Source organism: Scomber japonicus, chromosome 8, assembly GCF_027409825.1.
Source record: "Scomber japonicus isolate fScoJap1 chromosome 8, fScoJap1.pri, whole genome shotgun sequence".
Classification (NCBI taxonomy): Eukaryota; Metazoa; Chordata; class Actinopteri; order Scombriformes; family Scombridae; genus Scomber; species Scomber japonicus.
In genome coordinates, this window is record NC_070585.1 from 23,556,079 (window position 1) to 23,577,373 (window position 21,295).

Genomic DNA, 21,295 nt, shown 5'->3' on the forward strand with positions numbered 1-21,295 from the left:
AACACTCGTAGCTACATAATGGTTTGGTTTGATAATACTGTACTTTGCTTGAGGGCCACACAAAAGGTAAGTAATCATAAGATGATCCTGAAGTAATGAAAGATTCATGTTGCATGGCCTGGATTCCTGTTTTTCAACTATTTTAATGAGTGCTCCCACAACAGGCACGAATAAAGTATTTTCCTTGAACTGAATGTGCAGTAATATCTCCTCTTTAAGTGCATATTCATGTGGGAAGGTGGCATATAGTGCAAAGTAATGCAATAGTAGTAGTGCAGTGTAATGGACCATCAGAAAATGTGCATTGTAGTGCTCGGAATGAGATTGTAATGTGAAACAACACAACGTTTTTATGTTTTACAAGACTTTGGTTATTCACATTAGATAACTGGCACTCTCATTCTTAGAAAGCTAGGAAAAAATGTAACCCTGGCTGGTGCACTTTTAATTCTTATGTTAACACCTGTGAAAGTAATTTACTGAAGCAGCAGGTCTACTGTGTTAGCATAACATCCTGCTTCTGAATCTTGCCATGACCTTCATCATATGTCGTCATCATACCCTCTCTTTCCAAGTCTTTGCTGTCAGACTCTTTTAGTCAAGACGAAGAAGCCCAGAGTGTAGAATAGTCTACAGCCAAATGACCAGAGCCCTAACAAATCAAAACCCACACACTTTATATAAAGATGAATGTAGTGAGGCGTGATATCACCCACTGGTTTGCATAGGGGCTGATTTGAAGCCCAGAGTTGCTGCTTACGGTCCGTGCCATCGTTTCCATTTCTTCCAAATAAGGAGTGTGTGGTGTTGTCTTTCATGCTCTGGAAACACGCCCCACTACCTTGGACCAAAGTAAACGCTGGCTTACTGGGAACACCAAGCAGTTCTCACTTGGGCTAATGGTATTTATGCAGGGCAAGTATCACGATAAAGTAACAATAAACTCAATGAGATATTGCAACAGTAGTCTGACTCAGTGTGAGTCCTGGAGGCGTGGAGAGCAGCAGGTGAGCAAACTGTCAATCAACACCCGCATAGCAGACATCAAAGATATGATGAGTTTTAAAATCTTATTAACAGAGCTATAATTTTTTAAATGACCAACAGCGGATTTATTAAAGGGCCAAAATGTAGTGATTGAGACCATAATGACTTGTAATGATGAATGAAAAAAAAGCTGCCTTTGTATTTCTAGAGAGAAGTGGACACTTTTTGAAAGCAAGCCACTTGGAGCAAGTATCTAGCTATTGTTAGAGGTGTGGAAATTTCGTGAAATTGGTTTTCTAAATGTTAGTTAATAATGTGAGGTTGACATGATGAAAAAGGCACGACTCAAGTGCGAGGGCAGAGCTGCACCCAGACTGTCTACAGCGCACACACGCTTGAGTTATAATTCATCTTCAAATAAGATTTTTATTTAAATTACAATTCATCTTAATTCCCTGTTATTGTTATGTTATGTTTTATATTGTCTTTCAGTAGACTAACAAGGGCAGTATATTGGAGCAAAAGACAAGAAAATTGTGCCCCCTATTCATTCAATCAAGAATTGGTTTTGACTCGAGAATCAATTTTGAAACAAATCGAACATCTAAGAGTCAGAATTTAATTAAATTGTGAGACTCCCAAATATTCACACCCCCAGCACAGACGTGGGTGGCACTGCACTTTAACGTGCACTGGCTTCATTTTCAAGTTGTGGTAGCTGCTACTTATCTTCACTTACAGGATGACTGCTTACTAAAAACAAAAGAAGAGCTATTTCTGATATCATGATTTTGTTATTTTTAAGTCATCATTCATCAAACTAACAAAACAAAAATGTAACAAAGAAGATGCATGTAACGTTTCCATACATTCTCTGAACAAAAGAAAAAAATAAACTACAGATCACATTTTCTAAAACTATTAATGGTACAGTGTATTGTATGAAGGAGAGAAATAATTGGGTATTGCATTATTAAGCTTGCCAGGAGTTACAGAAAGTTCAACCAAGAGTGCCAATATTTGAGGAGCTTCATTTACTGCAGGTGTTATTGAACCCCTCCCTCGTGGGCCCCTAAAACTGCTTCAATTCAAATTGCATTTAGAAAAAGAAAAAAAAAAAGGAGAGGTTTCCTACAGTGAAGTCTCAACATGCCCATCACAAAACATAAATGAAAAGCATGCTGAGTTTGAACATTTGGGTTTCAAGTTGATGAAACTTGAAGTTATGTCTTTTAATTTCCTCTTGAAAATAGTTTTTATTAGGTTTATAACAGCATCATCACGCTATTTCATTGCAGTTTGTAACGGCTCCTCAGATGACTGCTATACGTATAATTCTGTCCTCATATTACAGTGTTTTCCTTTTTTTAGTTCAATATGTGCACAAGTGCAAATTATTTTCATTTTATAAGATTCATTCTTTCGTTAGGCTGCTATTCAGTCATCTCAGCTCTTGTTTACTGTACCTGTTTGTTACTGAGTGTGCCGGCTGACTGGCTGGGGAACAAAAGCAAAAAGAAGACAGTTGAACTCTTTTTGATATTAAAAAATATGACTGAAAAGATCACTATTTGCAGTATGTAGATTTTTTTTTTTTTTAAACTGACTTTATATCCTCCAAGCAGGATTTTTTCTTAGTGTGGTGAGCCAGTATTTTTATCCAAGTATAGTATGTAATTTATTCAACAGAAGGTTTGTCTTTCTGTCTGAATCCATGTGTGGATTTGCACCTTTGAAATGAGAGCAGGCAGGCAGGCAGGAGACATCTGCCTTTCTTTTAATGGGTATCACAAATGTTTCAGTAATTCCACTCCATCTGAAACTTCCCTCCCCTTCAAGCACACTCCCAAATTACACCAATGGAATGACGCTGGGACTCTTTTGCCTTGCAGAGCATTAGTATTTTCCCCAGCTAAGAGGGTCGGAAGAATTCCTCCTGTGGGCTTGCATCATGGAAGCTAGCAGTAAATCCAGCAGTCAACAGATTCTGTGGAAAGATGTGAGTCCTTTTTTTTCCTTTGGGGTATAATTTATGGCTCTTGTACCCATTTCAGACAATAATTTAAATCAAATCCATAATTTATTTCCTTTACAAATACTAAGTACAATTTTAAGGTTGCAGGGTCAAGAAAAATTTGATCCCCCTTAAAATTTACAGCTCAATAAATTAAGTGCAGGTGGCAGCTGTAGTGGTTTAAAGGAAGGGAAATCCTGTGATATCTGAGTGTAAGCTTTAAGTAAAATATGTCAGGAGTCTGTCTTTATTGAAGTCAGAATGGAGTGCACCTTGATCTTATGCTGAGTTTTTTCTCAGAATAAGTAATATTTCCATCTAATTCTTTTTGGCTTTTCAACCTGGTTTCTTTTCTTCATTTCCACTCTTACACTCAGTCTCACCTGAGCCACTGTGTTTGCTTTATATCTAAAATATCCTTGCTCCTTGCATGCAAGAAGCATTCAAATATACACCAAGCACTGTCTTTATTTGAGTTTTTATTATTGAGGAGAGGAGAGGAGAGGAGAGGAGAGGAGAGGAGAGGAGAGGAGAAGAGAAGGGATTTTTGGCTATGAAATCTTTCTTCCACCTCTCATATTTCACTTGTTGCAGAATTTAAGAATAATAGAGCTATAAGGCCAAGTACCTTGACAGCACAGTATTATTATCAAAAGAAAGCGCTTTGTCTATCACACTTCACTGGCAAATAAATGGCAAGTGTTCCACCAGATATTTATCTTAACACTCTGAAAGTGATGGATGGATTATTATGAAGAAATCACCTGTGGTTTCTTATTTCATAATAGTTCTAAGAGGAATCTAAAAAGCATATGTACAGCATATAAGCATCATAAACTAATGCTTCTGCTTGTTGGTTATGTGAACTACTTCTTTTTTTTGTTGTGTTTTTTTCCAGTTGTTTTCTTGAAGAAGTGCTCCCTCTTTGCATGATAACAGCAGGGGGCTCCAGGCATTCTCCCTCACAAAGCTCAGGAGGAATTGCCTGGCTGATTTTGAACTCCTAAACCCTTAAACACTAGTTGGCTGGCGCTGCGCACTCAGACTGTTCATCCTGTCTCCATCCTTGCCTTTATTTCTGTCTGTCTGTCTGTCTGTCTGTCTGTCTCTCAATCCCACCTTCTTCCTCTGAGTATTCACTATTCAAAGCACAGGCAGAGAGAGGTTTGTCCTCTAGTTAAGTTTCCACTGCTTATGCAACCTGCCACAGGAGAGCAGAGGATTTCAGCCACCAATTTTTTTTCCCCCCTTCTCTTCACTCTGAAAAATTCACAATGTAAGGAATTTCTGGCACTCTGATTGTAGCCCTCTGTTTTCCATCATGCCCTGAGGAATGCACAACTCTTTGATGTGCCTCACTTTTTTAAACGGTGACTGTCTCCATATGTCAAATGAAGAATAGTGACAATGCCGACTGCATTAATAGCGAATGAATAGTTTAACTTTTTAGGAGCCTATCTTGAATAATGTGTCTTGTGTCCTTCCCCAAAGTCGTAGAGCTAATGTACCAATCACATATTCAATTCACATTCAAGCCACACAGTTTAACTGTATGCCATTACTGCTGAGTCATTTTTCTTCCTGTTAGTCATGCCACTGACATACTGTATTTCTAAAATGAGAAGAAAAAAAACTGGAAATGATTTTTTTTTTTTTTTTAGAACTATTCTGACTCATTGTTGTAACAGTATAAGTCAAAAGTTCACAAAAATCCCACATCTATTACTCAAAAATAAACCAAAAGATTGCTATATACAGAAGTTGGCAAGTTAAAATGCTGTCCAATCTACTGCAGCTTAACTTCTGTAACAACCTCAGCCACAAATGAAAACCAAAGCTGCTTTATCATCATTTTAAAAAGACACTAAGATAGCAACACCAATTTTGCTAATTGAAGTTTCCTCTGTGTTTTTTTTTTTTTCTTTTTTTTTACATATCTGCTTTTCTGTTGGCCTCTGAGACCTTCAAAAGTGGTCCAGTGTGAATGAGAATCTTTCATTTTCTCCCTGCTGGAGCTCCAGTGGAACAAAAGCCCGTCTTTATTAATTTGTGGCCTTAAGCTTGGGGAATTGACTACAGCGGGAAGAGTTTTTAATTTGAGGAAAAGTTTAATAAACGTAACCTTTCTGCAGCACTTTGTATCAGTCTGCTCTTCCCTTTGCTTGGCATGGGGATGGTTATATTTCAGACATCCGTAGCCTCAAAAGTGGACAAACTCTGCAAAATGGTCGGTTTAAACAAAATCTATTTGGACTGAAAGAAGTACTAATAAAAGTGAGGAGAAAAAGGAAAAGACATCGATTTAATATCAATTTAAACATGGAGAGGATAAATTGAAAGAACATGTACTGTATTTGTATTTGATGATTTAGATGAGAATTTCAATACCACTTACATGTCTGTAGGGCTGGATAATATATTTTTATTATACTGATATCATGTCATGAGACAAGATATCGTCTTAAACTGGATATCCTAATATCGTGATATGACATAAGTTTTGTCTTTTCCTGGTTTTTAAAGGCTTACCAAACTGTCTTATTTGCCTTTACCCACTTCATCATTATATATCCACAGTACTGATGATTATTTATCAAAAATATGACTGTGTAAATACTTTGTGAAAGCACTAATAGTCATCATCACTACAATATTGTTGCTATATCGTTACTATATCGGCTGAAAGAGCTAGCTTGTCTTTGTCCGAAGGTAACAAAATCCACCAACCAGCATTTCTAAAGCTCACTAATTAACACATTATATCATGTTTGATTATGTGCACAAAAACTGAAGAGTGAAAATGACTATTTTTGGTTTGCAACTTCACCCCCCTAAACCACAAATTGCCTTTTTTTACATGTTAGTGTCTGTAAAAATTAATCAAAGGAGAAATTAAATGTTAATTAGCTTTTAGATTTTTATCTTCGGATTTCGTCATCTTTCAACAGAGACAGCCTTTCTGTTTCCTCCGGTTTCTGCAGGCTGTAGCCTTGTTGTAATGAACGGATATTAGAGTGGTATCAAACTTCTCATCTAACTCTCTGCAAGAAAGCAGACATTCCCTAAAATGTCAAAATGTTTGTCGGATAAATTGTGAGGAATATTGTTATGATATTCAGGCCATTTATATATACACTATATATCACTTTAATCCCATATTGCTTACAGGTTGAGTTGGGAAAAGAGAAGAAGGCCAAGTACCACACCTACCAGCGAGTGGCTTTGGTTCTGGCTCTGGTCTTCCTCGTCTTGGCGCTTTGTGTTTTCAGCCTGAGATATCTGTGGAGCCCCAGTCTGGGGAAGGTAAGTCTAAATATCACCTCATTGTTTGCTAGTCATCAGCCCTATTGTTGCCTGTGTGTGGTAAGTGTAGTGTTTGTGAAAAACAGACTGAGTTTCCATATCAGCAAATGATACATGTTACATCAAAGAAAAAAATACGCAAGTAAGGAAAATAGACGGCCACACAAAGAGCCAGCGGCAGTGTCTGCAGTCCGCATTGTATTCTACTAGATTAAAAAGATGTGTGTGCTATGTAAAAGACAGCTGTGTTTTCCCCTGCTCATGTTTTGACTGTCAGAGCTGTAATTTCATGACATCTCGGACAAAACCACAAACTGCTTTTTATGATTGCAAATGTCGGCCTTGTGCATTTATCTGCTTTCTGTTGGCATTGTAAACATCTTCTCACAATGGAAGATCCTGATAGCTCAAAGCTGACCCTAATTGCTGTTGACCGGAGTTGCTGCAGTAGCACTGAAGCCTCTTGGCAATGTAATTGGGATAAACTCTTGTCCTGGCAATTCATCTTGTAAAATCCAATTCAATCACACTTGATGGAGAACATTTTCACTCTGCTGCTTTCCCCCTGATTTTCCCAAGAGGCCAAAAAAGCTAATTTACCCAAGCCAGAAGGAAAAATACATCAATAATTTCACATCCAGAAATTGGATGCTCTATACGTTGTGAGCACCGCTGAGAATGAGACAAATGATTAAAAATGAAATGATGGTTAAAAATATATATTTCAAACCTGCAACATATAATTCTGCTTTGTGTGTGCTGTAATATACTGTGAAGAGAACAAGGGAATATGTACTGTGCTGGATGACCTCAGTTATACCGACATCTTTGTTATGACTAATAAACATCAACTTAGAGATCCTCCTCTACCATTTTTTGTCAGTTTCAGCTTCTATTGAGATACATTTCAATTGCCAACAGTCTCTGCTAAGCTCAGGTTAACCAAGAGTTCATCTTCACTTCCTGTGTAGAAGGTATTGTCCACGTTCCCTCCTTTCAACATAGATATGAATCACCTTTGAGCCATCTCCTTTGTCCTTGTTAAATATTTCATGCCGGAGGTAGAGCAGTCATTATTTCCACTTTAATAAGCTGTGATCATTCTCACGTGGCACAAAATGTGTTGATGGCAGAGGCTGCCCAGGCGATGAATATCAAACCTGCGGACTCTGGGTTTTGCTTTAATGGGGTCTTAAGGGGAAGGCTTGTTCTCTGGCCTCCACATGCGTGCACAAGATCGAGCCACTTCAAAGGAGAATCACCTGTCTGTCAGATGGAAAGGAAGCTCCCTCAGACACAGCAGGACAGTAAATCTCAGGTTTGTATCCTCAGTGAAGCACTGTGGGGACTATTCTGAAGGCGAACAGATGGATTTATGCAGCAGATTGGTGGATGGATGGACAGCAAAATTTCGACTGGATGGATAGATTAGTTCTCCTGCACAAATGTGGCAGCCAGCACATTGTTTGGTGAACAAGGGTATAAAGGTGCAACGCAGCAGGACACCTCTTGACTCACCAGCTAATCCTGGGTAGCGTCTGGCACCTCCACGTATAGACTCTGGGCAACAGAGCACAACATTTGAAGCCAAAGGGTGTATATTTGAAGAAACTGTTGTATGGAGGGCTATTTTTATTTGAGCACAAATATAAGCATTTTTGGTGATAGTAACAACTCAAATTTAACTGCTTCTGTCAGAGTCCTCAAAGATACGTAATATATTACCTCAATGCAATAGAGAGGCATGTGTAACCATGGTTCTCTAAATGAAAATATTATCTATCTAGCTCCAGGCTAACTCAGAAACCTGGCCAAAGCCAAAGCAAGGTGAACCTGAGAGTCTGAGCATGCATGGCTGCTTCCTGTGTCTGAAAGAGGAGTAACATCAACTGCCACAGTTCACTTGAATGCTCTGTAAAGCTTCACTAATCAATAGTTTCATATTAACAATGGATCAAATGACACGTAATAATGAGCCCATGGATAATCATCACCCAACCCTGCAGTTCCTCTCAGCTATGCCAAGCTTCATAGCGTCTTTCAGCTCAGTATTTTGCTTTTGCCTCCGTCAACTTTGCTGTTTTGATTCAGTCTTACCACTCTCACCATGCACAGACATGTCCAGAAGCAACAGGAAAAAAAATTCAGAGGGAAAATAACTTTAATAATCTCAGTGGTTATGCTACCTGCCCAGCATCAAGAGACTAAAACACAAAATTGGTGATTAGCTAGTGAAAAGTAGAGTGGGATGCCTCCCTCAGGAGTAAAGGTGGGTGAGTATTTGACTTATATAGTTGGAGATTAACAAGACTTCACATTTATGTCTCTTGGATGTGTGGTAGTTAAACTGTTTGCTCACGTTTCCCATTAAAACTTTATAAGATGTCTTTATGTCTAGGTCAGGGGCGGAGCTGCACCGTCAGCACAAACAGAGTGGAGCATTCTTGGGGGGCCCTTTCTAATAAAGTCATTTTAAAATTCACAACTGTAAAATAGCTGATGTATCCTGTCCCACACTATCCATAAACACAAATAGTCCATTATTGAGCCAAGCAAGCTTACTTTATATGAAAACATGCAGTGAAGACACTTTGTCAGACAAGTTTGTTCTAAGAAACAAATTAAGAAAAATGGTTGCTTAACATACACACAAGAATAACACATAAAATAGACACAACTGCCTACAACACTACACAAGGCCTATTCAAATACAAAGTAGACAGCCTGCAACACCACAGGCAGGTGCAGAGATGTGGTATGCCTGGAATTAAACAACAAATAAATAATTCATTAACTTCCTGGCTGACTTCATGACCAAAATTTGAGTAAATAAAGACTAATTATGGACATTTGTGACTTTGTTAATCCCTGAAAAGATGACAACACCTACTATTTACCAAGAAAAACAGCACTGCAATTACAGAAAAATATCTCTTACTCTCTACTTCTGTTTAATACTTTTTTTCTCATCTTATGACCCTGCACATTTATCAAGGTTTGCTAAATTAAGCCTGAAACTAGGCACTTATTATAGCAGTGGTGTGATCATAAGACAGGTCTGACAGGTCATTATGAAGAAATAAGGTAAGTAGAATAACACGTCATTTTATCAAAACAATTAACAAATTTAGAGTGTCTCACAGTGGTGTGATACAATTAACCACATTACATTTAATTGGATAGGGTGACATTTTGACAGCATATGTATATGCTCATCAAAAAGAAACAATAAGCATATCTTACTATGCCTTACACATACTCAGTATATGAAGACTGTTTATTCATTGCATGTATCAAATACATGACTTACTCTTGTGTTCTGTATTAAACCTCACAAGCAACAAGCAAATAAAACGCACACAGTCAATAGGTGACTGAACCACTTACAAATGCAAAACTGACCCAGATCCACCTTATTCAGAGCCTATAGGCGGGTTTGTCAATCCCAGCACAACATCCAAGACATAAAACAACCATATATTATGAACGTTAATATTTCACTCACCAATTGTTGTCCCTGCTCATCCTGCTGTGGTTTAGTGTAGTCCATCTGTATATTCCTCCATAGAACAGAAAAACTTTTTAGGCATCACAGTCTCATCCTCCTGTTCTTCCTGGTGGCAAACCTGCCTGTCGTTCTCAATGTTTATATCTCGCTCAAGTCACAGAAAAGTGAGGCTGGAAAGTCTGGCCATTAGCCGAAATGAGATGTGTAAAATGAGCACAGGATGCAATCAAACTCTTCTTAAACTATCGCTGCTTGCGTTTTATTGCACTCGATTCATATTTCTCTATATTTTAGTTCCTAAATTAGCTAGATGGGAATACAAACGCAGCACCTTGATCGTTAACTTGACCGTGTGACGACATGACGCATTTACGGACATGCAGGCTGTCAGCTTTTAAATTTCCCGGCAAAAAAAGAATCGCGCAGGTGCTAAAAAAAAAAGGTGGATTCAACCATACACACAGGCCACAGTGCCCCCCACTGGTGCTGTTTGCTCATAGCCTGTAAAAGTAATAATAATAATAATGGGAATAGCCACTTTGATATCACCCACTGGTTTGTGGACTCCTGTTTTGAAGCCTCCAGTTTACATTTTGACCATCGCCATCTTGGATTCTTGGAGCCAGACACAAAGAGCACAATATAAGGTATTTGGTAGAAGCAGGGTTGGGAAGGTTAGTTTGGAAATGTGATAGGTTACAGATTACTAGTTACCCTATTTAGAATGTAATAAGTAATCTAAATGACTTAATCAAAGTAATGCATCATTTGATTGCTTTTCTAATTTTCTAACAGATGTTTTCAGCTCAGTTCAGGTGTTTTTTATAGATAGCCTACTGACATGATTTATAAGGGAGATCATGTTTTTATGAAGCAAGATTTATTTCTCATTTGAATATGTATTAATTAGTTCAGATTAGAGTTTGGAATATAAAAGATATTTTATGAAAAAAGCCAAAAGTCTGGCATGGGCTTATTTGGTACTGTGACACTATTTAAACCAACGTCATGATTTATTTACCAAATTTAAAAAATATTGATTTCAAAGAAATATTCAGTAACAAGTTAAATGTTAAAAAATGAGGTAAAAACCCTCCTAAGCAAAATCTTAGAGGGCTAACTTCTGATATATGATTAACACATCTTCTGAATATTATTATTATTATTATTATTACATATAACCATTTTTTTTTTTTTTTGGCCATATCTATCTATCTATCTATCTATCTGTTTATTTTGTTATAAGTCATATGTTAAGTCGAAGAAGAACCAACCGTGTACCAAAATGCCGTGTGCGTAATGATATATGGTTCAACTCTTTTACGCACCGGGCGCACGCCCGTTACGCTTGGAGTTTGTTTATGGACAGCCAAACTTAATAGCTTAGTGTCATACACCGTTGGAAACTTCTGACTATTGGCTAAAAGGTTATCAACTTCATTTCACCGAATATTTCCATAGGCTACAACAGCAGTCAATCAAAGCCATGTCGTCATTGTTGTCGGTCACATGTCCTCATTGGCTTTGGAGACATGTACTGCCTAATCCTAAACACCGATTGGCTTGTGTGTGGTGTCATCAGAAGCAGAAGAGGCTCACGGTCGTAAACATCTAGTCACGTGTACTCTGAGACGGACGTGCAGGTCAGGAAATGACATAAACGGACCGCATATGGTTTGTTATTTGTTATTACGTTACGTGTTGGACTAAATACATGGACATATTGAGGAAAGTATTTCGGTTTTATGGAAACGGATTTCATATTTCACAAGAATGGATATTTGGCGAGCTGTACAGAAAGTCCTGAGTCATAAGATGATCGTTGTGGATAAAGGGAAGACTTTGAAGGTATGTAGGCATTAGGCTATAGCTTTTCTTACTTAGCTCAGGGGCTAGCCGAGCTAATCGCTAATACTATTACGGCTGTGAGCAACCATATAAGTCGTGGTGGTCTTGAATGAATCAAGACAATCTACGCTTTCCAACGATGTATGGCATGAATATATATGTTTAAGGGTTGGTGTTTAAAACATCCAGAAGAACGTGTGGCTACCTCCTAACATCCGTCCCGTCCCGTAGACGGAACAGCGTGCGTTAAGTTTAATGCACCAAAAGATCAGTTATTGCACGTTTCAGACACATGCTGTATGTTGACACACCATCCTTGTCTGTCTTGGTACAGGACCAATGTGAGCTGAGTGTTTTTGCAGGTAAACATTTGATGGTTTTATAAATAACCTATAACCAACACCAATCTATAAAGTGAACACAAAACATATTAGAGTTTCAATCATTGTCAAAAAAAAGTGTGCGTGCAACAGATTAATCTGTGAAAAACAAGTTCTTATAGAAAGTTCCTGATCTGATGCCTTCTCCACATAAAATCTGTTCTCACTTTAGCTCCAACAGTTTTGACAGATTCTGAGCACATGAGATTGTGAGAGGTGCAAACTAGCTGTTACACTCACTTTCTTTCACAGTTAAAGTCTAAGTCAAATGATAGAGGTGTTGCAAACACACCATGGAGTCTAACGTTATTTGGAAAGTGGCATTGAACAGAATGACACTTTACTTCCAGCTTTAATACAATGGGGTAAGCTCTGCTCTCAAATTGCGCTTTTTAATGTAAAGGAGTCAAACCAACACTGACAAAATTGAGAATCCACAGTTTAAAGATAATGAGCAAAATTTGTATACAAATTTGCTCTACTCTGAAAAATTGATTCATGCACACTCAATTAACTGATTCACTGCTGCTTGACGTTCATTTTGTACTCAGTAGTTTTACTTGTGTATTTGCATTAAAGACATTTACTTGAAACAATGTTTCAACCAAAACACACACATTTTATGCTATACTTAACATATTGCATACCATTTTGACCTTAGCACTCTAATTAAAAGTTAAAACCACAGCATGACTGTAGCCATGAACACGTCTCTCCTATTCTTGCAGTTCACCAAAGTAACGTGACCTCATGCACCCAGCTTTGTATAAATAACCACAGAAAGGTAATTTGCTCTGTGCATTGTATTTCAATATGACACGATAACCGCTCGGGATCTTCTTTTAATTACCTGCAAACATATGTTGTTACAGAGGCCTTGGGAAGGTACTTTGCCATCATTTTCTCTGCCAGTGTGTGTGTGTGTGTGTGTCTCACTGAAGGCGTGGTTGTGCTAGTGCGCATGTGATTGTATACGCATCGTGTGTTTCAGTGTGTAGATTAGGTGTCTTGCATTCTCTTTTGGCTTACGGCAAATTTCTGTTTACTATGTGCTCATTATTGTTCTGGGCCACAAGTCTCACTAGGGGATTTTGCCTCCTTGTAAATTAATCCTCTGTTATTACCAGTTTACATCAGCAACTCCGTGAAAATGGAATCTGGCTGGTGAATCCAAGAGAAAAGTGAAAATAATTTGCCTTAATAAAAAAAAAAAAAATTAATATTTTTTATTATTATTTAAATGTTGATGTGTGTCATGCATACATACATACACACCATGTCTGTGGTGCTGTGCATTAAAACATCTGAATTGTCATATTCTTAGATTTGATTTATTTGGTGTTATTTTTAATTCATGAACCACTTTGAGTGAGATTATCTGCAGACCAGCAGCCAGGCACAGAGTAATTGTGGACCTGTTGACATTGTAAACCAGTTTTTCCTGGGGAACCTTGAATAGCTCATGGATGCTGTTGAGCAGTATGGCTAAAACTGCCAGAGAAATACATGAATGTCAGACCTGAGGAAAGTGCTCCATTATTCAAGCCGAAATTGCATTGCTCACCTTGATGCCTTTCCCTCTCCGGTCCCAAGGTAGCTGCTGAGTTGTCGCTCCTGATGGCCTCTTAAAGGCCTCACTGTCAGGACCGGCCTCTTTAATGAACACTGCTGTGCCTGCTGCTTTTCAACTGGTCACAGGTGTACGGCTTCTCAAGGCCAGGCACCCCTTTGTTTATTTATTGCTTGTAGGCTTTGTATACCCAACAGTCCCCTTAGTGTCCAGATGTCAGTATGCAACAGGGGAAGGGAGACACAAGATTTGATCATGATATGATTCTATCATTTTTTGTTTTGTTCTTAGTTTGTCTTTCAGAATATAACAAGACAGCGCTAACTTCTCCTTACACCCTGTTTGTTTACTCAGTATCGTGTGCAGGAATTATTATTCTGGGGAGGCAACAGGGCTTATCTAAACAGCTGCTTTGCCAGGACCTTTTGGGAGGCTTGCCCCTCAGTCTGTAATCTTTTCTGATTTTACACGTCAGGCTCATTCATTTATTAGCAAGCTAGTGTCCACTGGTGTTTCTCCCTGGCTGTTAAATTAGGCCGCTACAGGCTCCCTCCTAAGATGATGCATTATGCCTTCTACTCGGGGAACAGTCTGAAGGAGGGAGGGGATGCAGACCAGGAAAAACAAAAGAGAGTTGTTTTAAATTGTTGCCAGTGGAATGCCTGAGGTAGGAAGGCTTCATAGCGGTTGTGGCACATTGCCTTCTTCTGGGATGGTGACTGCTACAGAGAGCGTGACAGCACTGCCAAGCCCACCAGGAATTATTTATTGTGCCATACAGCATTTTAGCATGTATGTCATTTTCTTTTTAGAAGCTAGAATAATGTAAGGGTGTAAATAAGATCGTCACCTTAACTGCCAATACTTCATTTTGCCAATCCACCAGCAGCATGTTGTATGTACAGTACGGTGGGTAAACACACACAAATGCTTGCCTTTTTTTCTCTCTCTCCAGACTCTGTTTCTCCCTCCTCTCTGTCTCACCAGTGTGACTGCCAAGTAGACTCCTCTGCTCTGTTGTACAATTTAGAATGTGATTGAGCTTTCACATCCACTTTCACTCTCCCAGTAAGTCTGCACCGCTTCAAGCCTCGATGTGCATTCACAGCCACAATGCTGAAGCAGGCTGCAGAGAACTGAACAGCAAACCTGGAAATACTTGGTCCATCTGTCTTTTCTAAACATATTTCAGGCTAAACTTTAGAAACTGTGATGTTATGCTGCTACATACCATGATAGATCATGATTTTAGAGTTTAGTAAATCTCTATTCCGAATAACAGCTGTGTCTGTGGGCTCTGCTATATATCTCCCAGCAATTAAAAGGTTGCCTTGACTTTTTGTGAGTTTGGCCCATTAGTCACCTTACTCAATATGTGAGGAGAGAAGCAGCATCTAAATCATCCCTGCAGGTCTCTGTCTGGTGCTCAGTGTAACATTTCAAGTTAAGTAAGCATAGTTTATCAGACGTTTTTATTTATTTTTTTAAATACCAGAAAATGAGAGCGAAGTTGAATTTTTAATGACTTGCATCTAAACCTACAAGGCTTGTCCAAGCTTTTTTTCCCTTATTATTTTGTACATTGTTGAGGTAAACATGATCAGCAAAAATAACACACTTTTAAAGGAAGATCTTGTATTCAGTGAAACAAAGTAGAGTTAAGTTGTAAATGTGCAATTAACTTCTTTAATAATGAGATATTTATTGCAGAGCTCATGGATTCATAAGTCACAGAATCAATCACATGATATTCTAACACACAGTGAGTATAGTGGGGTGACCTACTATGACTCTGGTATCATTTCAGTTTTACATGTGACGATTCATCCCCTTGAGCTCTAAATTGTTTTCATATCACCGTCACAAAAGGACGAGTCACTATATGGAAGTTTACAAAACTGTGCAAACACATAAAACACATTTTTATACTTTTGTAACCTTTAGATTAAATGTACCCTGTTGATCACATCACCCACTCGCTGAAGTAACATGAGATACAAACAAAAGGGGCCTGGTCATCAAATCATTGCTCAATAGCACCACTAGTGGTCAAAATGCTCCACAGGGTACAGTTTAGGAGATGCACATGATCAGAGGCAAAATGTGGAGTGAAACCACAGTTGAATAGAGCTTTCTCATAGCGGACATTTTGACTAATCAAACACAGGAGTACATAATTACACCATTAATTGCACTGCAATAATTGCTGAAACAAAGCAATTGTTAAAGTTACCAGTTCCATCTTCCTACAATGACATGTCAAAATGTCTACTATGAGAGAGCTCTATGAATCTGATTCATATGTAAGCAATGAAGAAACTAGTGTGCTCTGGTGCAAAGAATGCTATTAATATTCAGGTTAGCATGTCAGGAGGCAAAACACCATTTAAAGAACATGATTGACAGATTGTGTGACAGTGAAGAAAGGCAGAACTGATGAAGCTCATTAAGCAAACACATCAGTCAAATCCAGCGGATGAAGAAGCATATTTTGCTCACTGCCAGTATAGCAGGAAGACCATGTGTCTTTTGTGTGTAAAAACTTTGGCTATATTTAAATGGCATTTTTCATTTGCACAGCTCAAACTAATGAGAAACAGTTCATGTTCTTGATCATGTTAATTTATGCAATTTCACTGGATGAAAAAAAACCCATTTACATGTCAAGGGGGTGTGAAATCTTTGCAAATGGAGGCATGACAGATAATGTTAGGGAACCACTGCACTACAATATCAGCAATAGTAGTGATACATGCCAGTTAGCTGAACAACTTCCTTATACTGTATGTCCATGTGGTGAGTTCAACTTGTTCCTCTTCCCTCTTTCTCTGTCTTTGACACATAGTATGCTGTCTTGATTGTTGATGGCTCACTTGCCCGTAGGAGCCATCTAAAATTTAAAGCAGCTATTGATATTTCATAATACCAATGTATCAAATGAAAGTGTGTAATGTGAGATATAGAGCTACAGAGAATTATCACCCGACACCACAGCTCCTCTCATCTTTAAGGAGTCTTGGCTGGAGTTTCAGTTCATTGTTTAGCTGTCCAGCCACAACTTAACTTCTCTGATTCATTCTCACTGTGCTCACAGTGTAATTTTCAGCTACAACGGGTAGCTGTTTTTAGAGAAAAAAAAGTAAAAATCCAAACAGACACAATTAACAATTGCCTAGTGAATGTAGTGGAGGATTTAGAACCACATATTCCCCTCAGGAGACCAAACACAGCACATTCACCAAGTCAACAGAAACACAACTCCAAATTAAATGAATGATAGTGTTGGTCTATAACTGCTGGATGTATAAATATTTGCCATATCAACTTAAGAGTTGATAATATGTCAGCATTCTGTTTATAAGGTGTCTTTGCTTCCCCCAAGTGGCCAAAAAATCTATTATTGCAGGTTTAAAATGTGTAATATTTTGAAGCATCTAAATGCTCTGAAATATCTGTGTTTCTTTTCCCTTTCATACTGGATGTGTAGTTATCCAGCACTTATCACCAGGAGTATGATGGATGACAGCTGCTGCTGGGCTGCTGTGTCTCATTTGCCCAGAAAATGTACTTCACTTTGTCAGCTGATTATGATAAAGCTTGTCAAGATCCTTTTCCTGGTGTTCATGGTGGCAACAGGACTGACCCACTGACCTGCATGAGGAGCTAGAACTCAGATGAATGAAACACAGAGCTTTATTTGTGTTAAATACAGGAGGATAGGAAGATGATGATGGTTGATCCCATGGTGTGAGAGAAGGTGCGTCATTCTGAAAACACAATTTTCTTCTAACCCGTTGCACCCGGGGTCTCAGACTCTTTAAAGTACAGTGGGTCCTCTGGGCTTTTGTCTCTCGCTGAGATAATGTGGGGCTCATTAGCTGTCTGGCAGGAACAAATAATAGCCTGGGTGAAATGTTGCAGGGTTTAATTAACAACAATGCTGTCATACAGTACACATTAATATCAAAATTCATTTCTGCTGAGGAACAAACTATTGAGACTGGAGCTTGAACATCTTACATTATGCCATATGACTTTACCAGTTTACACCTCTAAAGTGCCATCACATTAATCACTGGCAATCACTAAATCTAATTTGAATGAAGTCACAAAAGAAAAAAAAGTGTATGTCTTATATTTATTGCTGAATTAATTATGTAGAGCAAGTTTCATACATTCATAATTAAGAGAGCTGAAGGTGTTAAATAATATTTCAGGTATGTAATGAACCTGGAAAGAATGTCCTATCTGTCATGTAGCTCTTGGTGGTAATCCCCTTCCTCCTCCCCAGTGTATATTCACCGTTTTCATCAAGTGTCACCTGATCTTTGACCTAAATTACCCATGTGATCCCTTGTGAGCTTCAGGGGTGTTACAAACCTATCTTTAAAACTATCAGTGCACGGTGCAGTCTGCTGTGTCTTTAACCTTTTTTTGACAGTTTTTGTGGAGCAAAACAACATTTAAGTGCAGTTGAAATTCGTGTGAAGGCATTATATTTGAATAGCCCAATGATAATCATATAATCTTTACAGTTATTCATCACATTGCCTAATTTGTTTGCAAATTAATTAAACATTTCATATTGAATTCAGACTATGTGGTCAGGTTATAGTTAGAGATACAAAGTGTTTTTGTTTTTTTTTCCTGTGCTGGATCGAATCCAAGCTTTGTTGCTCCAAAAGCAATCATCAGGTCAGCAAATTATCTGTAGAAGCTTCACTTTTAAAAAATACAATACAGTATGTTTCACAGCACGGCTCTCACAAACTGAATAGAGTTCCTGCAATCAACCTCCGCTGTGAAATACTGTAAAAGACATTGTGGGATGTAAAAGGGCCTGTAAAATAGAGGGTTACCAGTAGTTATTCATGGAAGTGTAGTGGATGAGGAGCATTTAAGTACCCTTTTACTTCACAGGACAATGAGAGAAAACCTGATTATTTGCTTCATCCTGAGAGAAATACATATATCACATTGGTCACTCCTTGTTACTGTAAGCAGCTTTCATAAAATTGGAATCTTAATCAGTGGCAAAAACAATGAAAAGCATTAATTTGTTATTTCAAAGTGTTTAATTTGCATGACTTTCTTCGGTGGATAGCTGTGATGAACCATGTAGGTTTGAAAGTAAATTATGCTGAAAAACTGAATCAAATGATGAGGGCTTTTTTTTCTTCTTCTTTCTTCTTTTTTAGCATGATAGCATGAGACAATGTTAAGCTGTAAAATCACAGACCCAGACCATGGGGAGTATAATGTGTTGTGTTCCCCCAGTGGGTCTTCAAAGTATTTTTCAGTGTTATTAAAAAGAAGGGCAGAGCAGCGCTGACATGCAACCCACACAGGGGCCATGGCAACAGACGAAGAGCTTCTCGTCAGTACCCATAATCCCAGTGTGATAGCCCAGTGTCTCTGCATAGGACTATCACTCCCCCTTTTTTATTGTGTCTTCAAGGCAGACGCATGGTGTAAACAATGTTTGAACAATTATGAGCCTGTATATCTCCCTGCAGCGCTGTTAGGAATTGTTCTAACAGTCTACCTTGTTACGGGCATTGTTGACTTGTTCTATATGTTGTAAGGCGCTGATGAAGTAATGGTAGGGGTGATTTTTCTGTTCTGGGAATATCAGCCGTGTTGTGATCATAAAAGAAGAGAAGTGGTCGCACTGTTGTAGTGATTCCAACTTTGATCATCCTGACTCGACCATGGATGTCTGCAGAGGCTGCTGTTATTGGTATTTCTAGAGGAAACAGTAGTTTGGCGTTTTTGCAGTAAGCTGAATGTATATTGGATTTTATTGCTTTCAATGCACATTTTTTATGCATAAGTTGGCACACAGATAAATGTACTACAAACACTTCTGATAAATAGCACTGCAACTACATATTGTCATCAGTTGGTGAATTGCCAGTGAATTTAAACATGTCACATCCCAAATATTGAGTGAACCTGTGCAAATGGGAATAATTTTCCCCTTCTGAACCACAAGAAGTTCAGTCCTCATTGACTTTTAACAAAATGCTACGCTTTTTTTTTCTTTAGTTACTTTAGTGGCTTAAAAACTTTCCAGTTGCTGTGAATGCTGTTCATCTGGCCAAATTATTGCCTTGGGTGTAAATGATCCAAATTGCAGCCTTACAGCTCTCACAAGCTGTTTCTTAAATGCCACTTAGCTGCTGGATCCCAGAGTGTGCTCTTGTTGATTTATTAGGAGGTGGAATGGCTGAAAAGCAGCAGAGCGACAAGGAGACATATCCGCTATAGAGGTCACTCCCCTTGTGACTGTCTGCTTCATAGTTCGGATGCTTGCAGTCACTGCTTGCAATCTTTTGTCTGTTGAAGTCTGTTTCAGATTGTGAGATATGCCTCTGAATGCACCTGAGTCTCTGGGGGATACCTTTGATGAATATTTCATAAACCACAGCGGCCCTTTTATTACAGGAGATTGGTCGTATTCAAATAACGCGTTCACCTCAACAATAAGCAACAGGATTCATTCAGCACTCCTGACAAGGAGCAGATTGTTCTTCCGCTCGGCACAGTGGTAACTTGACAGGGAAAGACATAAAGGGAGGATGCAACATGAAACAGTGCAATGACAGGGAGAAAAGAGAAATGGCACGATGCAGTCATAGCCAAGGTCTTTGTATCGTTTAACTTCATTTTCTTTGCCGGTTGTTGATTCCCTGGAAGCCATATCTATATCATGTCTGCTTGTGGAATTAGGGGGATGTTACATCATTTGTCATGTCCCGAAAAGGTGGTTTAACACCATCTTTAAAGGCCTTGTGAAGTTCCTCTGTTCCCTCTGACAGTTGGCGGGTGAAGATAAAAAAGTATACTCTTGGCCATTTTGGAAGCCCTTTTTTCTCACCGTTATTGAGGTGAAGAAGAAAGCCACTATTTCCTCTCTTTAGTTTATCTGGGTTTGGCTAAAACTTTTAAGAAATGTTGAAAGCAGATCAAACACTGGGTAAATGTATGTTAGTAATATTTCATTTTCAGCCTAGGTAGGGTCGGTGTCACATTTGCTTTAAGAATTACAGTAACTGTGTCTTGAAAAATCTCTATGGTATATTAATAGAGCACGCACACGAGTGTAAATTTTGTGGAAGTTGTAACTGAAAAAAGATAAAAAGGAAGAAAAATAGGAACTTTTAAAGCAAAAAACACAGGGAAACATCATATTCCCCAGGCTGTTGTATAAAGAAAATACAACCCTTTGTTGTTTCCACTTTGATTTTTGTTGAGATCACAGAAACAAACTATTCCTCGAACAATATGTCCCAGTCCCTGAGTTTGTTTCACAATAGTATGCTGACCAAAAAGTACTGAATAGCTCCCAAAGTTCCCCTTACCCTTCTCCCTTCTGAACGTAGCTCTATTATCAGCACAGTAGCACGTATCAAGGTGATTTATTGCCAGAGAGAGCTCAAGTTGTTTAAAATGACTGGTGTGATTAGTCACATATATGCTTCAGAACTAGAAAAAGGGTTGCACAGTGCTCCTGTAAATTAACAGCAGCTGCAGACTGTAGTCGACCACAGCAAGGTGGTCAAATGTGGTAAGCGGCAGAGTCGCTGGGGGACAGAGAGAAAGTGGGTCATTACACCACTTTCAGGTATGAGTAGGTTGACAGAAGAGAGATGTAGGCTGCATTCAAGATTCAGAGGTTCCGC

The 21,295-nt window shown here is 38.6% G+C and overlaps 1 protein-coding gene across 1 annotated transcript in view; it reads left to right on the forward strand.

The window, feature by feature from the left end:
- Window positions 1-2,917: 2,917 nt before the first annotated feature.
- The window catches only part of tnmd (tenomodulin), a 52,617-nt gene continuing 34,239 nt past the window's right edge, over window positions 2,918-21,295 (forward strand). Inside the window, exons 1-2 of the mRNA XM_053324401.1 lie at window positions 2,918-2,986; window positions 6,170-6,304. Coding sequence (XP_053180376.1) covers window positions 2,939-2,986; window positions 6,170-6,304 — 183 coding nt within the window. The 5' untranslated portion in view covers window positions 2,918-2,938. The remainder of the gene's footprint in view (window positions 2,987-6,169; window positions 6,305-21,295) is intronic.